The 25,848-nt window shown below is 36.6% G+C and overlaps 1 protein-coding gene across 9 annotated transcripts in view; it reads right to left on the bottom strand.

Annotated features, from left to right (window-relative positions):
- Positions 1-25,848, bottom strand: part of TUSC3 (tumor suppressor candidate 3) — a 189,818-nt gene that overhangs the window by 56,044 nt on the left and 107,926 nt on the right. For all 9 annotated transcript variants that reach the window (XR_008616102.1, XM_028481184.2, XM_024131416.2 and 6 more), the window contains exon 6: positions 23,737-23,826. Coding sequence is in view for 8 of the 9 variants with exons in the window: in XM_028481184.2 (XP_028336985.1) it covers positions 23,737-23,826 (90 nt within the window). In the remaining variant the exon portion in view is untranslated. The remainder of the gene's footprint in view (positions 1-23,736; positions 23,827-25,848) is intronic.

Here is a 25,848-nt window from a genome sequence, read left to right as displayed (position 1 = left end):
TGGACCTAGAGTCTGTCATACAGAGTGAAGTAAGTCAGAAAGAGAAAAACACTGTATGCTAACATATATATATGGAATCTAAAAAAAAAAAAAAGTTTCTGAAGAACCTAGGGGCAGGACAGGAATAAAGATGCAGATATAGAGGAAAGCCCCGAGGACATGGGGAGGGGGAAGGGTAAGCTGGGACGAAGTGAGAGCATGGCATTGACATATATACACTACTGAGTGTAAAACAGATAGTGGGAAGTAGCCACATAGCACAGGGAGATCAGCTCAGTGCTTTGTGACCACCTAGAGGGGTGGGATAGGGAGGGTGGGAGGGAGATGTAAGAGGGAAGGGATATGGGGATATATGTATACATAGAGCTGATTCACTTTGTTATACAGCAGAAACAGAACATTGTAAAGCAATTATAATCCAATAAAGATGTTAAAAAATTTTTTTAAAGATTTTCACCTCTAGGTGTCCAGTAAACCTAAACTATTCTGTAAAAACTTTGGCTAATTCAAATCAGCCACCTGCCTGGAAAAGCCCACCCTAAACCATTTGAGTTCATATCGCAAGATCCTATAAATATCCTACTTCTATTTCCTACTTCCAAGATACTGCAAAGGGCTTCTTACTGCATCAAGTTCTAATACATTTAGCTTTGCTTTATTTAAATGGTTGTCTGATGACACTGTGGGGGGTTATACATCTCCATGCACCAACCATCCCTTCACCCCCAAAACACCTACTGTACAACTAACTTCCTTCTTAAAACATTACTTTTAAAAACACGATTTATTTATTTTTTTATTTTGGCTGCGTTGGGTCTTTGTTGCTGCATGCGGGCTTTCTCTAGTTGCATTGAGCGGGGGCTACTCTTCATTGCGGTGCATGGGCTTCTCATTGTGGTGGCTTCTCTTGTTGTGGAGCAGGGGCTCTAGGTGCACAGGCTTCAGTAGTTGCAGCATGCGGGCTCAGTAGTTGTGGCTCGCAGGCTCTAGAGCGCAGGCTCAGTAGTTGTGGCGCACGGGCTTAGTTGCTCCGCGGCATGTGGGATCTTCCCGGACCAGGGCTCAAACCCGTGTCCCTTGCAACGGCAGGTGGATTCTTAACCACTGTGCCACCAGGGAAGTCCCTAAAACATTACTTTTAATGTATTGTTCTATGGCTTAAAAATTTTAATAGTAAAACTATATATACACACACACACACACAGACACTCATAAATCATCTTCAATCTCAAAAACACTGTTAAGCAAAACTATATATTATAGATATATACTCTGTAATTTTTTTCTTAAATTTTTAAGCACAGGCAAATTAATCTATGACAATGGAAATCAGAACAGTGGCATCCTGTGAGGGAGTGGGGTGTAAATGGAAGCAGGCCTGAAGAAACCCATTAGCCAGGACATGGAAGCAACCTAAGTGTCCATCGACAGATGAATGGATAAAGAAGATGTGGCACCTATATACAATGGAATATTACTCAGCCATAAAAAGAAATGAAATTGAGTTATTTGTAGTGAAGTGGGTGGACCTAGAGTCTGTCATACAGAGTGAAGTAAGTCAGAAAGAGAAAAACACTGTATGCTAACATATATATATGGAATCTAAAAAAAAAAAAAAGTTTCTGAAGAACCTAGGGGCAGGACAGGAATAAAGATGCAGATATAGAGGAAAGCCCCGAGGACATGGGGAGGGGGAAGGGTAAGCTGGGACGAAGTGAGAGCATGGCATTGACATATATACACTACTGAGTGTAAAACAGATAGTGGGAAGTAGCCACATAGCACAGGGAGATCAGCTCAGTGCTTTGTGACCACCTAGAGGGGTGGGATAGGGAGGGTGGGAGGGAGATGTAAGAGGGAAGGGATATGGGGATATATGTATACATAGAGCTGATTCACTTTGTTATACAGCAGAAACAGAACATTGTAAAGCAATTATAATCCAATAAAGATGTTAAAAAATTTTTTTAAAGATTTTCACCTCTAGGTGTCCAGTAAACCTAAACTATTCTGTAAAAACTTTGGCTAATTCAAATCAGCCACCTGCCTGGAAAAGCCCACCCTAAACCATTTGAGTTCATATCGCAAGATCCTATAAATATCCTACTTCTATTTCCTACTTCCAAGATACTGCAAAGGGCTTCTTACTGCATCAAGTTCTAATACATTTAGCTTTGCTTTATTTAAATGGTTGTCTGATGACACTGTGGGGGGTTATACATCTCCATGCACCAACCATCCCTTCACCCCCAAAACACCTACTGTACAACTAACTTCCTTCTTAAAACATTACTTTTAAAAACACGATTTATTTATTTTTTTATTTTGGCTGCGTTGGGTCTTTGTTGCTGCATGCGGGCTTTCTCTAGTTGCATTGAGCGGGGGCTACTCTTCATTGCGGTGCATGGGCTTCTCATTGTGGTGGCTTCTCTTGTTGTGGAGCAGGGGCTCTAGGTGCACAGGCTTCAGTAGTTGCAGCATGCGGGCTCAGTAGTTGTGGCTCGCAGGCTCTAGAGCGCAGGCTCAGTAGTTGTGGCGCACGGGCTTAGTTGCTCCGCGGCATGTGGGATCTTCCCGGACCAGGGCTCAAACCCGTGTCCCTTGCAACGGCAGGTGGATTCTTAACCACTGTGCCACCAGGGAAGTCCCTAAAACATTACTTTTAATGTATTGTTCTATGGCTTAAAAATTTTAATAGTAAAACTATATATACACACACACACACACAGACACTCATAAATCATCTTCAATCTCAAAAACACTGTTAAGCAAAACTATATATTATAGATATATACTCTGTAATTTTTTTCTTAAATTTTTAAGCACAGGCAAATTAATCTATGACAATGGAAATCAGAACAGTGGCATCCTGTGAGGGAGTGGGGTGTAAATGGAAGCAGGCCTGAAGAAACCCATGGGGGGATACCAATAGTCTATATTTTGATTGTTACAGGAATATATACATGCATGAGAGCTTATCAAGTTGTACATTTAAGATCTGTATATTACATTGAACACTTTACTTCCATAAAAAATTTGTAAAAGCCAATTTTAAAATTTGTGGTTATGGACAAGATGGAATGGATGTATTTCTCCTCACTCCTCATGCTAACTACTGCCCCAAACCCTGGATGTTATTTATATATAAAACAAACATAAGAAGACTCTGAAAGGTAGGGAGAAGAACACATACAGGCTAGAGACCTCAGGAACCAAAGAACAATACAAGTTCCTTGGGGTTTCTTTGTATTTCTTATGTCCTGGAGTGGATGATACTGGAGAAGCCGGGAAGCCAGAAACATTAATGGCCCAGACAGAACAAAAGCCTGCTCTTTCTAGCCAAAAAAAAAAAAAAAAAAAAAAACCAGGAAATGGGCAGCCTCACAGTGCAAAATCATTTAGACAGACATTCTCACACCATGTCACACCACTCTTTCTGAACATCCTCCCATGATTTCCTATTGCTCTTATGATTAAGAACAAATTACCACAAGGCTTTTAAGGTCCTTCATGATAGAGCACCAAGGTATCTTTATAGCCTCAGTTCTCAACATTCATAGACACTAATCACATCAAATTACTTTCTCTTCTCTGAATAAGGCATATGGCCTTTGTTCACTCTGTCCTCTCTATCTTGAATATATTTTCCACTTATCCTTTAACTGATAGAATTTTATTTTTCCTACAATACTCAGCCTGAGGGGAAAGGTCTGTCATTCCTTCTTACTCTCTGCTCACATATCACTTTGACTTTATCATGATTATAGATCTTGTCACACTGTATACAAAATGGACCCTATATTTTCCTGCATCCTTGACTAAATTGTGAAACTCGAGAATGCAAGAATTAAGCCCAGAATATTGTTACAATGCCAGAGCAACAGAGAGTGAAAAGCACACCGTAGTTATTTGTTGAACTGAACTTACTGAAATGTAAATATTTCTATGGTATTGCATGATAACTTCAATTTTTTTCTGACTCAGTGCCACTGGATTCCTAGACTTCGAGTTTATTTGGATCTGAGTGGATTTGGATACTTAAAATACCATCACCTAGGCTTACTGCTGTCACTGCAATCTTGTCCTTTCTTTTTGATCTCAGGAACATGCAAAGGACAAGGTATTCGATGTTTTACAACTGATAATGGATTCTATTAAATTGTACACTATAATTAGATTGTGATGTAGAATACCCTTTATGCTGACCCAAATCCTGCTTATAAAGAATGAGCTGGGATGATCTTTTATATGGGCTTTGTTGTTTGTGTAACTCTTGCTTCTATGCTATTTGTTGCAAGGACAGCCATTTGGTAAAAACAAAAAAAACAAACACCTATTTTATAAGTTCTATTTCCCCTGTAAGTGCTTTATAAAACACAGAATTAGCTTTTCCTACTGCCTTAGGTAGTGCCTAATAGAAAGTCTATACTCTGAAAACTGCACTAAATCTAACAAGCCACAAAGTATTCCAATGATGTGTCACACTAGTCCAAGAGAGGGAAAAAAGCCATGCATTATCACTATCTAAAATTCATTAGAAAATCCAACCATAATTAATAAGGAAGTAAGTTTCATTCTGAATTTAATCTTCTTTCTGGAGTAAGTAGCACTTTAAGTATTTTCTCTGCAGTATTTTTTCCAGCTTTACTGATATTAATTGACATATAACAATTGTATAAGTTTTAAGATGTTCAACCTGTTGATTTGATACACTTATATTGCAAAATGATTAACACTATAGCATTAGCTAATAACTCCATCACATCACATAATTACCATTTCTTCTCTGTGGTGAGAACATTTAAGATCTACTTTCTTCGCAATATTTAATTATATAATATGGTATTGTTAACTATGTTCATTTCACTCTGCTGTAAATGATATCCCCAGGATATAAGATATTCTTATAAGGTAGATATATAAGATACATACCTTATAACTGAAAGTTTATAACCTTTGACCAATATCTCTGTATTTCTCCCACCTTCAACCCCTGGTAACCACCACTCTACTCTGTTTCTCTAGGTTTGGCTTTTTAAGATTCCACATATATGTTATACCATACTGTATTTGTCTTTATCTGTCTGGCTTACTGCACTAAGCATTGTACCCTCAAGGTTAATTCAAGTTTTCAAAAGTGGCAGGATGTTCTCATGGCAGAATACTATTCCATTTTATATATATACATGTATATATCATATTTTATTTATCCATTCATCCACTGACATACATGCAGGTTGTTTCCTTATCTAGGCTTTTGCAGATGTATACCCAGAAGTGAAGTTGTTGGATCATATGGTAGTTCTGTTTTTCATTTTCTGAGGAAACCCCATACTGTTTTCCATAGTGGCTGCACCAATTTACATCCCCACCCAAAGTACACAAGGACGCCTTTTTCTCCACATACCTCGCCAACAACTTACCTCTTTTATTTCTGATGAGAGCTATTCTGACAGGTGTGAGGTAATATCTCATCGTGGTTTTGATTTGCATTCCCCTGATGAGTAGTGATACTGAGCCATCTGTTCAGGTACCTTTAGGTCATTTGCATGCCTTCTTTGGCAAAATGTCTATTCAGTTCCTCTGCTCATTTTTTAATCAGGTTGTTTATGTTTTTGCTGTTAAGTTGTATGAATTCTTTATACATTTTGGATATTAACCCCTTATTGGATATAGAATTTGCAAATATTTTTCCCATTCTGTAGGTTGTCTTTCTATTTTGATGATTTCTTTTGCTGTACAGAAACTCTTTACTTTGATGTAGTCCCCCTTACTCTGCTTTTGTTTCTTGTGATTTTGGTATTATCTCCAGAAAATCATTGCAAAGATCATTGTCAAGGATCTTTTTCCCAGTGTTTATTCTAGGGGTTTTATGGTTTCAGGCCTTAGGTTTAAGTCTTTAATCTGCTTCAAGTTAATTTTTGTGAGTGGTGTAAGAAAGGGGTCCAATTTCGGTTTTTTGCCTGTGCTTATGTAGTTTTTCCAACACCATTTATTGAAGAGAATATCCGTTCCCCTCTGAGTATTCTTGGGTCCCTTGTCAAATGTTAGCTGATCGTATTTGCAGGGTTTTATTTATGGGCTCTCAAATTCTATTCTATTGATCTATGTGTCTATTTGTATGCCAATATCATAGTGGCATAAAATTATTATAGTTCTGTAGTATACTGTGAAATCAGGAAGTGTGACGTCTCCTGCTTTTTTTTTTTTTTTTTTTTTGTGGTATGCGGGCCTCCCTCTGTTGTGGCCTCTCCCGTTGCAAAGCACAGGCTCCGGACGCGCAGGCTCAGCGGCCACGGCTCACGGGCCCAGCCGCTCCGCGGCATGTGGGATCCTCCCAGACCGGGGCGCGAACCCGGTTCCCCTGCATCGGCAGGCGGACGCGCAACCACTGCGCCACCAGGGAAGCCCACGTCTCCTGTTTTGTTCTCCTTTCTCAGAATTGCTTTGGCTATTCAGGGTCTTTCACAGTTCCACATAAATTTTAGGATTTTTCTGTTTTGTGAAAAATGCCATTGGAATTTTAAAAGGTATTGCATTGACTCTAAAGATGGCTTTGGATGGTATGGACATTATAATATTCTTCTGGTCTATGGCCATGGAATATCTTTCTATTTATTATGCTTTCTTCAATTTCTTTCATCAACGTCTTCAGTTTTCAGTATACAGTGTATATAGATCTTTCATTTCTTTGGTTAAATTTATTCACAAATTTTTTTGATAGTATTGTTAATAGGATTGTTTTCTTTCTCAGATATTTTATTGTGAATATATAGAAATGCAACTGATTTTTATATGTTGATTTTCTATCCTGCAATTATACTGAATTTGTTGATTAGTTATAACAGTTTTTTGGCAGAGTCATTAGTATTTTCTATACATTTTCATACCATTGACAAAAAGTTTTACTTCCTCCTTTTTGATTTAGATGCTTTTATATTTCTCTTTCTTGACTGATTACTCTGGCTAGGCCTTCCAGTACTACACTGAACAGGAGTGATGAGAGTGGGCACCCTTGTCTTGCTCCTGATCTTAGAGAAAAAGCTTTGAATATCTCACTGTTGAGTATGATACTGGTTATTAGTCATATGTGACCTTTTCCAGGTTTTTTCCTGTTAATGATTAATAGTTTCACAGCACTGTAGTCAGAAAAGATACTTGGTATGATTTCAATATTCTTCTTTTTTTTTTTTTTTTTTTTTTTTTGCGGTACACGGGACTTTCACTGTTGTGGCCTCTCCTGCTGCGGAGCACAGGCTCCGGACGTGCAGGCTCAGCGGCCATGGCTCATGGGCCCAGCCGCTCCGCGGCATGTGGGATCCTCCCGGACTGGGGCACGAACCCACGTCCCCTGCATCGGCAGGCGGACTCTCAACCACTGCGCCACCAGGGAAGCCCAATTTCAATATTCTTAAATTTGCAAAGACTAGTTTTGTGACGTATCATATGGTCTCTCCTGGAGAATGTTCCATGTGTGCTTGATAAGAATGTGTATTCTACTGCTGTTGGATGGAATGTTCTATATATGTCTGTTAGGTCCATTTGGTCTAATGTATGGCTCAAGCCCAATGTTCCCTTCTTGATTTTCTGTCTGGATGATCTATCCACTATTGAAAGTGGGGGTACTGAAGTCCCCTACTATTACTGTACTTTTGTCTACTTCTTCCTTCAGATCTGTTTACTAATAGACTTCTTCAAATATTAGTAAACTTAATGATCCCCTAACATTATATTGATATAAAGACCTTCTTGTCTCGTTACTGTTTTTGGCTTAAAGTCTATTTTGTCTGAAATAACTACCCCTGTTCTCTTTTGCCTTCTAATTTCATGCTATACCTTTTTTCCACCCCTTCATGTTTAGTCTGTGTCCTTAAAGCTAAAGTGCATCTTTTGTAGGCTGCATATAGTTGGTGTTTTATTTTAACCATGCAGCCATTCTATGCTTTTTGATTATTCAATACATTTACATTAAAAGTAATTATTGATAGGTAAGGACTCACTAATGTCATCTTCCTGTTTTCTGGCTGTTTTGTTGTTTCTTTGTTCTTTTCTTTGTCTTGCTGCCTTCCTTTGTGAATTGATGATTTTCCATAATGATATGCTTTGATTCCCTTCTCTTTTTTGTAAATCTACTGTAGGTTTTTGCTTTCTGGTTACCATGAGGCTTATATAAAACATTATATATATATATACATATATATATAATTATATCTATATGTCCATTTTACACTGATGACAGTTTTACTTTGATCACATACAGAAACTCTAATCTTACTCCCCCTTTTGTTTTTGATGTCACATTTACATCTTTTTATATTATTTATACATTAACAAATTGTTAAAGCTATAGCTATTTTTAATACTCTTGTCCTTTAACCTTTATACTAGAGTTAAGTATCTAACACATCACCATATTACAGTGTTATTCTGAATCTGACTATATGTTTACTTTTACCAATGTGTTGTACATTTTCGTATGTTTTCATGTTACTAATTAGTTTTCTTTTGACGAAGCTTGATGAACTCCTCTCAGTATTTCTGTAAGGTAGGTCTAGGGATGATCAATGCCCTGAATTGATTATTAGGAAAAGTCTTTATCTTGCCTTCATTTATGAAAAACAGCTTTGGGTGAAGTATTCTTGGTTGGCAGTTTCTTTCTTCTGCACTTTGAATATGTCACTCCTTTCTCTCCTGGACTGCAAGGTCTTTGCTGACTAATCTCTGACAAATCTTCTGGGGCTTACCGTGTATAAGAAAATTTTTTTCTTACTACTTTAAAAATTATTTGTCTCCAATTTCAGATACTTTTGTTACAATGCATCTTAGAGAAGATCTTTTAAATTGAAATTTTGGGTTTACCTATTAGCTGCAGAACTTGGAAGTCCAAATATCTCCCTATATTTGGGAAGTTCTAAGCCATTCTTTCTTTCTTTCTTTTTTTTTTTTTGGGGCCATGCTGCGTGGCTTGTGAGAGCTTAGTTCTCCAACCAGGGAACCTGAACCTGGACCCTCAGCAGTGAAAGCATGCAGTTGTTACCACTGAACTGCCAGGGAATTCCCTATTATTTCTTTCAATAAGCTTTCTATCCCTTTCTTCTCCTTCTGGGACTTCAATGATGCATACATCATTTCTCTTCATGGTGTTCCATCAGTCCCATAAGTTCTTTATTCTTTTTCATTCTTTTTTCTTTTTGTTCCTCTGACTTGATAATTAAAATAGACGTGTCTTCTAGCTCACTGATTCTTCTGTTGGTCAAGTCTACATTTGAAGTTCTCTACTGAATTCTTCAGCATTGTATTCTTCAGCCCCAACATTTCTGTTTGGTTCTGCTTAATGTTTTCTATCTCATTGTTGAACTTCTCATTTTGTTCTTTTAGCATTTTCCTGGTATTTTAAATTATTTATCTGTGTTCTCTTATAGCTCTTTGAGCATCTTTAGAGCAATTATTCTGAATTCTTTGTTGGCAGTTCCTGGATCTCTATTTCTCTGGGCCAGTTACAAGAGATTTTACTGTATTCTTTGGTGGGGCCATGTTTCCCTGATTCTTTGTGATCCCTGTAGACTTGCATAGGTGTCTCAGTATTTTAAGAAGCAGTCACTCTTCCAGGCTTTATGAACTAACTTTGATAAGGGAAGCTTTTCACCTGTGGGTGGGGCATAATAGAGCATGCTGTCATCCTGGGTCTAGCGGTCCAGACCACCAGGTGCGGGGCATGTGGTGGCACCAGGTATGCATGTGTGCGCACATGTGTCTGTGGTGGGACTCGGGCATAATACCGCTTCTGCTCAGGTTGCCGGACATGGAGGTTGGGGTTAACAGGGAATCTAGGCTTGCGTCTTGCATCACAGAGCCCTGAACTAACTGCCACCATGGCTCCCAGGTTCCTGTGAAGGTGGGGAGGGACTCAGACGGCTGGTGTCTTACACTTGTGCAGATGCAGAGGACTGTGATGGCTGCTGGTGCAGTTCTGGAGCTACAGCAGGGGTGGGGAGGAACTCAGGTGGCTAGTGTCAGCAAACATAAAATACCTGTGGGGTGAAAGATAGCAAAATTTGCTGGGGGTCCCTGGTGGCTGTGCTGGCCATTGGCTTCATCAGTGGCAAAATCTGCTGAGTCTGTCCTCAGAGCAGGCCTCTGCGAAATGCAATTATTAGCACTGCATTTGTGCTAATAATAGTCCCTGCTTGTCCTCCTTGATCCTAGTTGGCTCTATAAGTCTCAGCTTTGTTGGTGTGGGTGGTGTGAAGCTGAAGTTGCACAGGGCCCCAAAAGGATGAAGAGGCTGTTTGCTCACCCGACTCTTCCTTTTTAGGCAAGGGGAATTCTTTCTAGCTAGGAAGTTCCTTCCTGGTGCTGAACAATGCCAGCATGGGGGTGGGATGATGTGGGCAAAACAAAGCTGTTTTCCTTCTCTTCTCATGAGATCATTTGCAGGTGTTTTGTTCCACTGTGCAGCTAAAACTTCCTAAGTGGATTTTCTAGGTTTTTATTTGTGGATAGCAGTCCAATAATTGATTTTTATGAGGCGCATGGGGGACTGGGAGCCTAGGATCTCCTATGTTGCTATTAGCACTTTTAAGTCATTATCTCAGATCATATTACCCCTATTAATGCTAGATTTTATGATGGACTTTGATGACTGACAGCTGGAGACAAACACCAAGCAACTTGGATTTTTTTTAATAGCATTAATGAAATAGAAAAAAAAGGGAGCTATGAAGGTTTGAAACTTTCCAGAACCATGGTGAACGTAGGAAGTGTTTGGAAAAAAATACAAAGAAAAAACTTTCTCTAAGATGAGGATGTCTTGGGACTTCCCTGGCTGTCCAGTGGTTAAGACTTTGCCTTCCAATGCAGGGGTTGTGGGTTTGATCCCTGGTTGGGAAGCTAAGATCCCACATGCCTCGTGGCCAAAAAACCAAGAACATAAAACAGAAGCAATACTGTAACAAATTCGACAGATTTCCCATCCCTAAGAAAAACAAAGAGGGGACTTCCCTGGTGATCCAGTGGTTAAGACTCTGCCTTCCAATGCAGGGGGTGCAGGTTCTATCCCTGGTGGGGGAGCTAAGATCCCACATGCCTCGCGCCAAAACAAAATGTAAAAACAGGAGCAATACTGTAACAAATTCGATAAAGACTTTAAAAATGGTCCACATCAAAAAAAAACTTTAAAATGAGAATGTCTTTAGTAATGACTTAATCATCAGTAATGAAGTATAGATTATAACTCAGGAGTTATTATAGTTAAATGATTGCTAGTTATATTTACAGTGTCTTTTAATACACCTGTTAGTTTTTAAAAATACATTGAAGATGATCCATGCTTTCAGAACTTAATATATTAACCAATAAGCAAATTTATTGGTTATTACAGGAATAATGGTTTCTAGTCAACAAAACTAAAATATAAACACTATAAGAATATCATGAAGACATAACACGACGACAGATTTTTGTGAGATTTGATGTAGGACACACTAATTTTGTTTCTTGGCAGAAATAAATGTGGCTTTTCAGAGTAATTGCTTCTTTGGGAGAGAATTAAAGCATCTTTGCATTATTTACACAGCAGCTCTGCTAGTACATCCATTATAAAATTCATTTTAGGCACGAGGCTTATTTAGAATATTATAAATTCAACAGTTTTTTAATGTTACACCTGGATAAAATAAAAGATTAGAAGTTATAGTAGAGGCAAGCAATATTTAAAAATTGTTTTAAAACATCTTATGGTATAGACTTTGTATTTTAATACACAGTTTGGGATAAACCCAAATCAGACAAGTCCAAACTTTTCAAATAGATTAAACTTTACTAAGGTAAGAAATAAACAATTACAACCTGTGTAAGTAAATTATTAATAGACTATTAGATATAATTGTATAGCTAGAAATAATTTCGTAAGTAATCATTTCTATACTGTATATGGTCAACGGTCTCCTAGTTAGCAGAACAAAATTAATTTAAAGCACTTATTTTCTCCGATTAACCTAAGAACAAGCAAATAAAAAACAAAAAAACTTTGACACTTTATAAATAGCTAGGAGAACACACACAGCATTATCAGCCCAAATACAGAATAAAATGTACATAATCCATCAGGTTTGATCATTTTGTGTGTATGTTCCTTGGCTCGTTTATTCATTCATTCAAGTCTGTATAAGTCTTATAAAGAGAATTATACAGATAAGTAATACTCTGATTCTGTGGCCAAGGTAATTTCATTTTATTAGTGGGGATGATTATGCAAAAACTATATAAGACTGAGAAAAATGAATATGGCAAATAAATACCATGGCCATTCAGAATTGGAGAACTTTATATTCATCCAGGAGCATAAAGAAATGACTTCATCCAAAAAAGCAGCACTTTTTTGGATGAGAGAGGAAGAGGGTTTTACAAGTATATTAAAGGAGGAATGTCATCCCACAATTATAATACTTACAATAAAAGGAAATGTATTATGTGTACATTGTTAACAAGAATTAACAGAAAATAAAATACCTCTGACTCATTTTTCTACCTGAGTCCTATTCTAATACATCCTTTAGGCTATTTTATTATTTAGCTAAAATTACACCATAAGTTTAATAATATGTAGGGGGAGGGAAGAAATGAGTAAGAGAGAATGTACGGAAGGGGAGAGAGAAAGACAGAGATCTACTGTTACTTCAAAATATTCAGCATGACTCCTCCAAGATAATGGGACATTTCTCCAATGCAGACCTATTGTTTCTTCCCCTTGAGGTTATTAATTAGTCATAAACTATAGCATAATTTGGTCTACAGCATGACCAAATCACACTGTGGCATTTTTTTTTTTTAGTATAAGAGGGACACAGTATATTTGATTCTCTGTTTTGATAAATATATGTGACACATATGATGTAGTGTTTAAGTCTTTATGGGGAAAAAAAGTTTACTTAAATATACAGAAGCACTAAAACTTATTTTAATGTAACCTAATACATAAATTTTACACAAATTTTCTCATGGCTCCTAATCTTTATATCTAAAGGTGATGTGATAATATGAATATTGAAATAATTTTTGAATGCTAATTTCATCCAAGTTTATAAAAAATTTATTTAAATCATTGATTAGCATTTTAAAGAATCAAAATATAATGATGTTGGAAAATATGCAATGAATAAGAAATATTCTGAGTTACCGAAATTTATTTTGAAGTTGTGGAGATATACCTCTAAAATGCTTTTTTTCAAATTAGAATGTATATGCTTATTATGTTTAATATAATTGACTCAATTTTATTCATAGTATGAGAATAATTTCCTTGGTTTATAATGACCATAGGGGTCTAGTTAGTCCATTATTCTTTCCAATGTACTAAATAATTTACCAAAATTGGAAAAAAGTTATTTGCTAACTGGTTTGTATTATTTATCCCTTTCTCTGTGGGCGGGTCAATTCTTCGTGCCTTTGCTTTTCTACTATTTTCTCTGAAATCACATTTATTCTGGATTCTCAGGAAGTTTAACTGTATTAGATTAAGTTTGACATCGTAAAACACATTCTCATTTTGTAGTTTTATAATCCCTTTGGGTATGTGCTTCAAGGTTTTAATTACAAAGTACAAACAAAGCTCAGGAGGGAAATCGCTGTTTTTCAGACATAGTTAACATTTTTGAAAGGCTGAAAATAGAACTTGAGTTCCTATTTGCAAAGAAAGATTTATTCATCTATTCAGCTTTATTTTTATTTAATATCTGCCATGTGTGAAATATTTTGATAGGTGGTAAGGATACAAATCACATGGTCCTTCATTAATTGCCAGGGTTGTTAGTAGCTAAACAGTTGAAAGGAAGTAAAGGAGCAGTTTGGGTTGGCTTCAGAAGGTGGTAAAGATCAGTGAGTTTAGGCTCAAAAGCACATACTGTGATGATGAAAGTCAAAACCACGTGTAGAGAGGGCAGACAGAAGCAGCACTAGATGCTAGAGATAAAGGCAAAGAGTCTTACCAATGGCCAACTAGACACAAAAAATTTAAAAATCAAAAGAAATAAGATAAGGGAAAGCTTGCCAAGAGAGAAGACGCAAGGTCATAGCAACAGAGCAACCACGGTACTGAGGCAAAATTTTAAAACAGTTCAGTTTCTGATACCACACAGTGCAATAATAAGCAGAGCTTTAATGACTGAGACTTTGGGCAAACCCAGATCATATTGCATCTCTCTACTAGTCTATCAGCTCCATGATATAGCTGTACTACTAGGGCAGAAACAGTACCTGGTATTGAATGGGCTCTCAACAAACATTTATTGGATGGAAAAATAAAGGAATGAATAAATGAAAAGGCAGACTCTCAATTCCAAACTCTACCATAAAATTTTGGCATACCTTTACCAATTATTATTATCTTTCTGGGTTTTTGTGTTTAAAATTTTTCGTTGTATTTTGACATTCTCTTTGCTGGTGGTATGAAGATTATAATAAAACTCCTGAATATCCTAAATAAAATAATTGTATTTAGTTTAAATAAGCCTATACAATTTTCCACTTAGGACTAAAATATGTCCCTCAAAGAGCTAGTATAGGGGCTTCCCTGGTGGCGCAGTGGTTGCGCGTCCGCCTGCCGATGCAGGGGAACCGGGTTTGCGCCCCGGTCTGGGAGGATCCCACGTGCCGCGGAGCGGCTGGGCCCGTGAGCCATGGCCGCTGAGCCTGCGCGTCCGGAGCCTGTGCTCCGCAACGGGAGAGGCCACAACAGAGGGAGGCCCGCATACCACAAAAAAAAAAAACCAAAAAAAACAGAGCTAGTATATGCAAAATCCCTGAGGCATGAGTGTACAGCACTGGAGAAAGTGTTAAGACTATTATGGCTACCTGAGACATAGAAAAAGTGCTACATTAATGATAAATTCTCTATTAAGCAGCATGCATTTTTGCAACAAAATGCTTTTGCATGTGCATGTAGAACACAGCTCTTAGCTACATTCACAACTGAAGTATAATGCAGTGAAAAATTTTGGATTATATATGGTAAACCCATAGCAACTCTCAGGCAGCAGCTAAAAGCCAAATCTTAAAAAAGAGGACAATATATTTATTTAGTTGGGAGTTATAATCTAAGCACAAGTTTATGTAACTGAATGCATCTCATTCAAGATGTTTTTTTAAATGGCAGAAAATGTCTTTATGTCCCAGGTAATCATAGGTATATAGATTCCCTTTAGCTACACAGTAATGACTGTTTTTGTGATGACTTTCACGCTGTGGAAGGAGAACATTAGTACTCGACTGGGCCATCACATAGCAACTTAACAGTAACAAACTTACTTGCAAATCAGCATAGTAACATACTGCCTGCACTATTAATTTTCTTTACATTCTCTATATTCATTTACATTTAAGCTCAGCGTGGTGAAACTTACTCTGATAACATCTGTAGATCCCTGAAGAAATGTGTTATTTCACAATTAATGTGTGAAAATGTGAACAGTCACTGATATTACAAATATATATAATTTTTTAAAGCTAAGTAAAGACCCACCAACATACTCCACAGTCTTTTAAGCTTGTCTGATCCAATTAGCTCAGTTCAGAGAGAAAACTGAACTACTGAAGCTAGAATCAGAAGTTCAGAGCTGACACAGGCCCACTATATATCAATTCTGTTGATGGCCACAAACTGTGCACTATTCAAACCCGTGTTGATCCTAAGGTGAATGAGGAGTCGGGGTGGATAGCTGAGAGGACTGTACTGTATACGCCTTCCCGAAAATACAATTCAAAACACAGGCCCTGTTGACAGAGCATCAGTAACAAACCTTCTATAAAGGAGCAAATCATCTGTTCACCTATATAAGAATTGTTAAAATGTACAACAGGATAAAACAGTTTCTGATAGATATTCTTAAATAAATATGTTTTTATACTTTTCACTACAGGATTATCTACAAGACAAATATGATATTGACTTAAAAAACTATTCACAATTGGTGAGACATTTTGACTACTTGTTGCTATTGTTTTCGGAGCGTGGTATCTTAAAAACACCAATTGAAAAGTATGTTTCTTCATGATTTTTTTCCCTCTGTTTTGGAATCTACTAACAAAGAATAAACTCGTAGCTTATTATGAGAAGCTGCAGTAGACACATCTACGAGGGCACTGCCCGTGCACCAGCCTGACTTCCACCAGCAGCACCTGCATTTCTGTGCCTGGGTGGCTTTCCTGAACACCTGAAATCCACCAGTGCAGGGAAAGTAATGCCTTCCCCAGAGAAATAGCACTCCACGAGTGACTGACGAGAGCTGGTATATAAGTATCAATACCTTAGTTTCCCTCACCACTTGGGTGGGAAAATCGCTGTATGTGTTCCACACCAGCTCCCAGAGATCCCCAAGCAGTGTTACGCTTCAGTGGCCCAAAGCGCTCATGGGCTGGATACGGCACCTTTTTTGACTGCCTTCCCTTCCTGAACTCAGTTTCCTGCTCCTTTCTCACGTTTGCCTCACCTCCGGCATGAGCTACTTTCACCTGAATTGTCGTCTTTGGGTCTGTTCTGGGAGGGACCCAAACTAAGACAGGAGTGTTTTCAACTTTTAAAAGTGCTTATACATCTATGATTATATTTTATCTCACAAACTACAAGGTAAGAAAAGCAGTATTAGTCCCTCTTTTCTTATATTAAATGAGTCTAAGTAACTTCCACCCCTAGCGACACACCGCTAAGAGGCAGAGCTTGGGAAGAGCTCAAGCCCGTTTTCTTCCCATCTGTTTCTCTGCCTGTACGCTTCAGGACAAGCCACAAACATGACTCCATGGGCCTAAGAGTCATTTTTACTCTCTTATGTAAACGTCTCTTTTTAAGCATATATAAAATGTCCAAGATTAAATGGCGTTTACTAAGGTAGATTAAAGCAAACAATTATACCCAAAACATTTTCATATCAGTTATATTTAGTGATGGCGTTCAATATATACAATCCTCCCAAACCTTAAACCACAGGTCAGTGTGATCCGAAGCACTCACTGGTTGCTTCAATTAAAAAAAGAAATTTTTTTTTAAGAAAGTCATCCTTTGGGTATAAATGCTAGATGGGATGGCTTTCTTGGCTACAAAATATATAAGAAAACAAAATTATATTGAAGAGTCTCTGGAGCTTCTCATTTTCAACCCTGATGTTTGAGCCCGGTGCTTCCTGGCTGTGAGCACTGTCCTCTGCACTGTAGGATGCTCAGCGGCATCCCTGGCTCCACCACTAGCTGCCAGTAGAGGGCCGATGCCCCCACCGTTGTGACAACCAAAACTGTACCCAGAAACTACCAAATGTCCTCTGCGGGTGCCGGGAGGAGGGGGGCGGGGAGCCGAATTCATCCCGCTTGGTATGATACGCGTTTCACAGCCCAAACCATCCCTTCGCTGCTTCCTGAGACAGCCAGTCTATAAGGGCAGTAAGGGTTAATGTGGCGTGGGGACAGAAACCACTTACACCTACCTTGAAATTTTACAAATGAGGAAAAGTTGAAGTCCTGGTAACATTTATCTAACGTGAAAGGGTTCCAAAGTTAGCAAGAGTGCAAGAAGTTGACAATGGGTGTGAAGCTTATGCTTCTGAAACATTACTTAATGCTGTTTCACAGAAAGAACCATGGCTTTTCACGTTTGGGGCCAACAAAGGAATCTGTTATCAGCTTGTCTTTCCTACTAGTAGTAGCTCAATATAGCCCTGACAGCATGAGGCAGAACATGAAACCTCTGGTAAGATGAGAGGAGGACATGGGCAGTAGAACAATATTTCTGGGGAGTAAGTAAAATGAATGTAAGCATACTGATGGCAACTTAAAGAGAACTCTGAGGAAGTTCATAAGCACAAAGAAACTATATGCCAATGTCCATTTCAATAAATTCAGATGTTAACAGAAGTTCTCCCATGCTTTGGGATTTGGGTTTAATTAGCTTTACTCTGTAATTCTGTTGTTCGCTTTGCATTTTGATAAATCCCTATCAGTATTTAACAAGAAGGAAGGCAGAGGCGTATCATACCACCATCTTAACCCTGAAAAATCTCTCTTCACTTCTGTTTCACTGTCATGTTTTTACAGCATCATCTTAGGAATGCATCTCATACTTCTCATAACTTTACAGCTTAATGCAACAACATTCTCTTTAATCTATTACCTATAGGGAGACAGTTTATTTAACTACATAGTGTGTTCTTTCTCCTTGACATGAAACTACAAGGGGTTGCATTTATTGATACCTATTTTTTATAATTTTCTAAATTTCCATAGTATTTATTAATTTTATGATCAGAAAGTAAACTTTAAAAGCAAAAGTTGAAAGGGGAAGTCAAAGTATCATATTTTAAAGAATAATGAGAGGAACCAGATAATAGAAAAATATAGCCTGGAAGCTAATGACACATTCTAGGATTACACCTGGCCATGTGTATCTTTAAGGCTCTAGGGTCCTATTAGGTCTTAGTCATTTTATTTAAAAGGACTATGTTTGTCAAGGTTATGGAGGTTTCATGACATTTCACCCGTATTTCATTAGTCAATCTCCCTGCAGAAAATAGTAGGTATCATTTCGGATTCATAGATTGCTCAGGGCCCTCAGACTTCTTAGAATTTCTGTCAAAAATTTAAAATAGATTTTAGCATCACGATCCAAACATTAACCACTGTTACTAACAATATTTATGTCTAAACTTTAAATATGTATTTTAAATATTTAGTCTAATTATTATCAACTTAGTCTTCGAATGACTCGATCATGTTACAAGATCCACCATTCTAATTCTGGCTTCTACTACTGGGACTATTATTTTTCCTCATTTGTGCTCTCTGACCTCACAGTATTATGCTTAAAAAGTATAAAACTAGATGTTACAAAGCCAAATCCATTAAAAACTCCCATATACAGGAAAAACAGCAAATTAGGCAATTTAAAAAATTTGACACAAAAGAACTCACAACCATCCAGAATTCTATTTAGAAACCAACTTCAGAAAAAGGGGGTCGGGGGGAACAACCCACCTGTTCCTGGAAACCATATAGACCTTCTCACAGTACAATTTTACAGTATTTACAAAGTTAAGTTCACTTTAACATTGAAATAATTCTTCATAAACAATTTTAATACAAATTTCTTAAACCATCTAACATAAATAGTTGAAGCCAAACATATTTTAAAAATTAATTTAGAAAAAATGAACAAAAATTAGAATTCAATTAGCTGATATTTATGTGTAATAGCTACCTAAAATTAAGTCTTTAAAATGTAAATGGTTATTTAATTATGTTACAAATATGGAAACCACAGTAAACTTACTGTTTCATATACCTTACTCCACTAAATGTGCATTGGTCATCAAGAATTAATGCCAAATTATAAAATTCCTTTACAAATATGCATAAGATACTCACTTTGTCATTTGATTCCATACCACTGAAAGAGATAAATAGCCTAATTATAGTTATTCTCAAAAACACAAATCCTACATGGTAATTTCTTTTTAGAAATACAGGTTAAAATATGAAGAAATTACCAAAGAAGGATAGTGCTAATTTTCAAGTTATATCTTGAAATTTAAACACATCTATTATAAAGGAAACCATTCACTATTATTATTCTAATGGACAGTCATTGTTTAAAGTATAATTCTGTACTGTACTGTAACCACTTGATTTTATAAAGCAAAGTTAATCTTCTATTTTGTTCCAGTAATATGAAAACACATTATTATGCAAATCAATTCATTAAAACAAAAACAATTTTCTGTTTCAGTGTATGTTGACATTATGCATATTAAAAAGCAGGAAGCGAAGTTTTGCTAAAATACGTTAAAATGCAAAACAAGAAAAGAGCTATATACTAATGGGCAACATTCTCCTGCCCCTTTAACCTGCTTTTGTCTATACTGCTTAGTAAGTAACATCTTAGTAATTAACATCTCAGATCAGTCCAAAACCATACCCACATCTCTGGCCAAGAGCACACTCAAGCAATTCATTGTGCAGCAAGAAGCTCCTATATTTGCAAGACTTTCGTGATTTTTTTCCCTTCAATCCTAATACTTTATTCAAATATAAGAAAAAAAATATTTTTATAAAATATGAGGGTGAAGAGTTTGGGACAAAATTCATTTCTTTAAACAACTTGGTTATAGGTTTAAGTCTCATCATTTCTGTAACTTTTGATTAAGGTGCTGAAAAGCTAAAATACATACACTGAAAGCTAGATGCACGTATGAAGGAAAAGTTTTTTTCTTTTAAAAATATAGAAAATTCTGTTTTCTTAATGTGTTCCTCTGGGCCACCACAGTACCTTTTCCTAAGGGCCATGCCAATCTGTACCTACAAAATAGTAATACAACAATGTGGAGGGGGCAGATAAAACATTTTCTAAATCAATAGAGAAAATTTCTTTCCAATCTAATCTAAACCTTAAAATAAATGTTCCTGTCACATTAAGGTTACTAACTGGTTTATGTGGAATTAACAGTGACATGTTGATCCTATTATCCTTCAGACTAGTGACAAAAAATAAATGGAAAGAATTAAGATAATACAATTCAAGAAACCAGAATCTCTAGTGTGAGTCTTTATAATCATTTAATAAAACATTTATTGAGGACCAGCTGTATGTAAGTGTAAAGATGAAAAATAGCTTAAAAGAAACTCCCTATGTTAAGAATTTGACTAATACATGAAATATTTTAAAAATATTATTATAAAGGAATGCAGAGATACATAAATTGGCTACCTACATATTTACCGATGTGTAAAGGGAAGAAGAATTTCTAACGTAATTAAGGAATGCATTTCAGAGGGATGGCAAATTAGGTGGTATTTGAAGGATGGGCATGATTTGGTAGAAATTCCGGGAATGGAAGCAGCAAAATAAAGCATATATTTAGGGGACAAGCGACAGTACAAATACACTGAGTTTCTCTGCAAAGGAGTAGAGGTCTTAGGCTGAAAAGGAAAATTACAATGGGCAAGTAATGGAGAGCCACTTAGGATTTCCAATTTAACTGATAACTCTGGTCCACACATATTAATATTATCACTATAGTCAAAGTATGCTTTAGGAACATTCACCTAGTGGCCTAAAATACTCATTCGTGAAGTCTAGTGCCTAGCATATATTCAGTGAGCAATAGATGGCATCCACGTTGTCACTGTTAACTGTAATAGTGCAAATTTTTTGGAGCTTACTCCAGTAAACGACATGTGAGGGGATTAGAGTCTCATGATTTAGCGAAGTAATGGTTGAAATGGTAAGAAGATTACAGTGAGAATGAAGAGTGACAGAATACAACACTTTAAAATATGCCACTTTGGCCTAAGAATTATTTTAAGCTGAAGGCACTGAGAAGAAGCAGATACTAGAAAAGTTCTCTGCCTTCCCCAATCTGCCTAAAAGCAGGACATAAATTCACAACGGTGTCCCTCCTCCTTTCTCTACCAGCAAGGACATAGGTAGAGACAATCTACAGGTAGAGACAATCCTTGGAGACAACTTTAGATCCTTATCAATGGAGAAGGCAACCGCGAACTTAAATCTGCACACTACACCTCACTTTTGCTTATCTTACTTTTCCTGGTCACTTCCACAACTGGCTTTCCCTCAATACCTTTCTTTCTGTCTGTAACTGAAGATGGCACTTAAGTCTGAGCTCTAAGCCACCTCTGAGAGTTATTCATTTTTCCCTATCTCCCATCTATACATGAGGTATACATGTTAATCAATTTGTTTGTTTTTCTCTTGTTATTCTGTCTTTTGTTACAGGGGCCTCAGGCAAAGACTCAGAACAGTAGAGGGAAAATTATATTTTCTTCCCCTACATAAGCTAAAACATTTCACAAGAATGTTGATGAATTTTTCATACACTTTAACAAATGTATTTAAGCAAATAATAAAAAGCAATGCTTAATATGTTTATTTGCATAAGGAATATTATAAGAATATTAAAAGGCAGTAATAAGAATTTTATCAATTTCCAAAATTTACACTTTTAAGTATCATTAACACAATAGTGATCAAATCTTTCTGTCAGGCCCTCTTTATGAAATAGGAACATATCAGGGACCAAAGTGGATAAAAAGCCATGCAGTCAAGTGCTTATACCTACTGGGGTCCTGGCAAAAGACAAACAAAAATAACACAAAATAAGTAAATTATATAACGTGTTATAAGTGCTATGGAGAAAAAATTTAAAAAGGAAAGGAAGATAGTGAGTATGGGTATTGGGGAGGAGGATGAGAGAAAAGGACTACACTTTTAAATAGGATGGTCAGGAAGACTTGAAGATAAGGGGACAATTTATTGCTTGATAATTACTTCTAATTATTTTTTCTGTAAAATTAATTTTGAATATTAGACATTCAAATCACTTTTCTAAGTAGTGACAGATTTAAAAAATACAGAGTACACATAACAAAAGACATGTCTGATTTACTACAGCAGCTCATTATCCAGAGTCTAACTTTGACTCCATATTCTTGACACCTATAGAAGAAATCTGAAGACGTTGACAAAAATATGAGACCAAAATGGTTATTATACAGTATCAGTGGCTGTAACTAGCAACCAGCCCTTAAAATCTAATTGAGCCATCAGGGTACATACAGTAAGTAAAGTGAATTATACCCCTGTATTACAGTTCCACAAAGAAGTTCAAAGAAAGTCACAAACAATTTAGGAAGAAGAAGTAACTTGTTAGCTTTTTTAATATTAAAGATATTTGAAGTACTGTAAGCAATGAAGAACAAACCTCATAAGCTTACATTATACATATATATTTATAGAGAAATTATAACATGATTTGCCATGGGATAACTTTATTCCATTCAGAGCCACAATTTTCAGAAATTAAGAATTTATTACCATTTTAGGTGTGATTCTGGTACTGTGGTTATGATTTTTTAAGAAAACCTCATCTTTTAGAGACACCTACTGAAATATTTATGTTTGAAATGAAATGATATTGGGCAGTTATTTCAAAAGAATCCAACAGCGGTAAAGAGAACTGGATGGGAGAAAAGATGAAACAAGATTGGTTATGAATGGTAATTAAGTTTGGTGATGAGTGCACGAGAGGTGTCATTGTATTCTTCCTTCAAAATCTGTATAAAGAAAAAGCTAGAGAAAAAAGGCATATTTTAAAACAGTAATCTTCACCAACCTAATACTAAGCCTTAAAGACAGTATTCTGCAAAGTTGATCTATGACAATATTTCCCACTCACCAAAAGGAAAAGGAAGGCAGCAAAACAGTAGCAGTTACTAATGTAAATTTTGCTACTGATTTAACTACACACCAATTTCACTTTCAATTTTCTGGCAGACAGTTCCTGGCATCCTAATACAATGACTTCAGGGTTCTTAATGATCTTCTGAACTAAATTAAGTTTATCATTGCTGGGACACTGGCTACAAACTGTTCCTATTTCCTCTTTTGGCATTACATATTGTTGCCATAGCAGTCTACAAAGTTGAAAAAATAATTTATGTGTATATATTTGATAAGTAGGTACACTGAATTTTTTTTTAATCCACACTAAAGCAGTCCTCACCCTAAAAAAATATATATATGTGCATGTTGTGTGTATGTACATGGTAAAGGTAGTAAATGAGAAGAGAAAGAACATAGATTTACAAATAGAATCCTTTCTTACTAAATGCTAAACATAATTTCAGATTCCTATGTAAACAGGATTAAAGTTCATAATACTGATGCATAGAACATGCACTTACCACTTGTCCATTGTGTGGGTTTTTATGAGCATATGGTGGTCCACGGATATGATTCCACATCTGGCCAGAAGTCATAGCAAAGACTATACACTGAAAAAACAGGGTACAATATTATAACATGTAAACTGAAAAATAAGAGAATACTGCATTCTTTAAAAAAAATGGTTATGAAACTATCTTTCAAATATCATGTAACAGCTCATCCATTAAAATCATTTTCATTTACTAACTATGGGACCTTCAGTAAGTTACTTTTCTTCTGCTTCTCAGATTTGATGTCTATAAACTGGGGATACCAACTATGCTGATGACATACATTAATGATTAAATCGGGTAACATATGTAAAGCATCTGGCATGGTGACTGATAATCTGATATGTCCTAACTAGAGCTAGTCAAAAGTATAGGTAAAACATGATGTTTTAGATATAGCCAGGAATAATTCACAGATGCCATATTCCTGCTAGATCTAGCAAAAAAGGCTGCATTTGGAAAACTAATCTTAAAGATCCGAGACATTACAGAGATGGTGGGGGAGCAAAGAGTATGAACCAGAAGTCACAGTCAATCACTATAACTTATATGTAAGCATGTTTTGTTTAAATCATACATGCTTAAATTTACAAACATGGACATCTTTAGACTGAAATATGTCTTCAGGTTAAAACACTTCCTACTGTCTCAGAACTTGCCCAGCTCACTCTTCATTTGAACTGCCCACCTCTGGTAGGTAGCTATATCAACAAAAATTCAAGGTCAGAATGAGCAACGTGTGACCAGGGATCTAAACATACAAGATTTGCACAATTTTTAAAGGAGAAAAGAGGATACAGAAGGGGAAAAAGTAGGATGAGGCAAATTAATGGAGGATTTTTAAACCCAGAGAATAAATGTGAACTCTGTTTCAGAACTTCTCGGGAACCACAATATTTCAAAAGAAAATAAAAATGATATAACAGGATTATAGAGATTAATCTGAATCCTTTCCACACTTTCTTGAGAATAACTCTGAAATAAACTGAAACTTCTTAAAAGTATAGACTTTGCGTAGATTGAGATATTTCCTGAAAGTCAAGATTTTACAAAATATTTGCACTTTAAACTTAGAAGGTACATTAGAATTTAGGCCCGAAGTGAAACAGAGAAGGATGTACCACCTAAAAAGTCACTTAAATATGTGAAATTGTTATGTGAGAAAAATAAATTGTGTATCTAACTTATAGGAGTATCATGTCAGTGATTTAGAGAATATATTAAAGTTGATTATTCTGTAGATAGATTATAATACAGTAGTGTGAAAGGCAGAGTATATTTTAAAATCCAGGAAAAGATATATCTAGTGAGTAAACACATTTATAGTATAAGCAAGTGACATTTTGGTTTTTAGTAGATGCTCAGTAATACTGGAGTTCTATCATTTTGGGGACGTAACCCTCATAGTCCCTAAATCAGCACTGAAACTGTATGTATTTCTGGTTTTACTTTTACCTGTCTGCCTATTCCTTCTCTGCCTTCTACTGCTTCACTTGATATTCCTATTTCCAACTATGGTGGAAAAAAAATGCATGATCAAATCTGTATTTTAGAAGGATGGTACTAGTCACAGTATGGAGAATAGACTGGAGAAAAGTATAACTTGAGGCAGAGAAATCAGTTTGGAGGCTGATGCATAAAAACGCTTGAGAGACTATAGTGGCCAATTCCATGGTAGTGACAGAATTGAGAGATTCGGACAAACAGGAGAAATATTTAAGAGATGGAATCAACAGACTTTGGTGACTGATTGATGTGATAGAAAATAGTCAAAATTAACCTCTGGGTTTCTGATTTGAGCAACAGTGTGTAGTTAGTGGTGACACCCAATGAGATACAGAATAAGGCAGAAGCATGTTAAGGGTGAAAGGGAAGACGGTAACAAAGATTTGGAGTTCCCTCTGTTTTAATTATTATTATTATTTTTTACAGTAGGTCCTTGTTTGTTATCTATTTTAAAAATAGCAGTGTGGGGGCTTCCCTGGTGGCGCAGTGGTTGAGAGTCCGCCTGCCGATGCAAGGGACGTGGGTTCGTGTCCCGGTCCAGGAGGATCCCACATGCCGCGGAGCGGCCACGCC

The sequence above is a fragment of the Physeter macrocephalus genome, chromosome 20, assembly GCF_002837175.3.
Source record: "Physeter macrocephalus isolate SW-GA chromosome 20, ASM283717v5, whole genome shotgun sequence".
Lineage (NCBI taxonomy): Eukaryota > Metazoa > Chordata > Mammalia > Artiodactyla > Physeteridae > Physeter > Physeter macrocephalus.
This window is presented reverse-complemented; position numbering and strand designations above follow the sequence as displayed.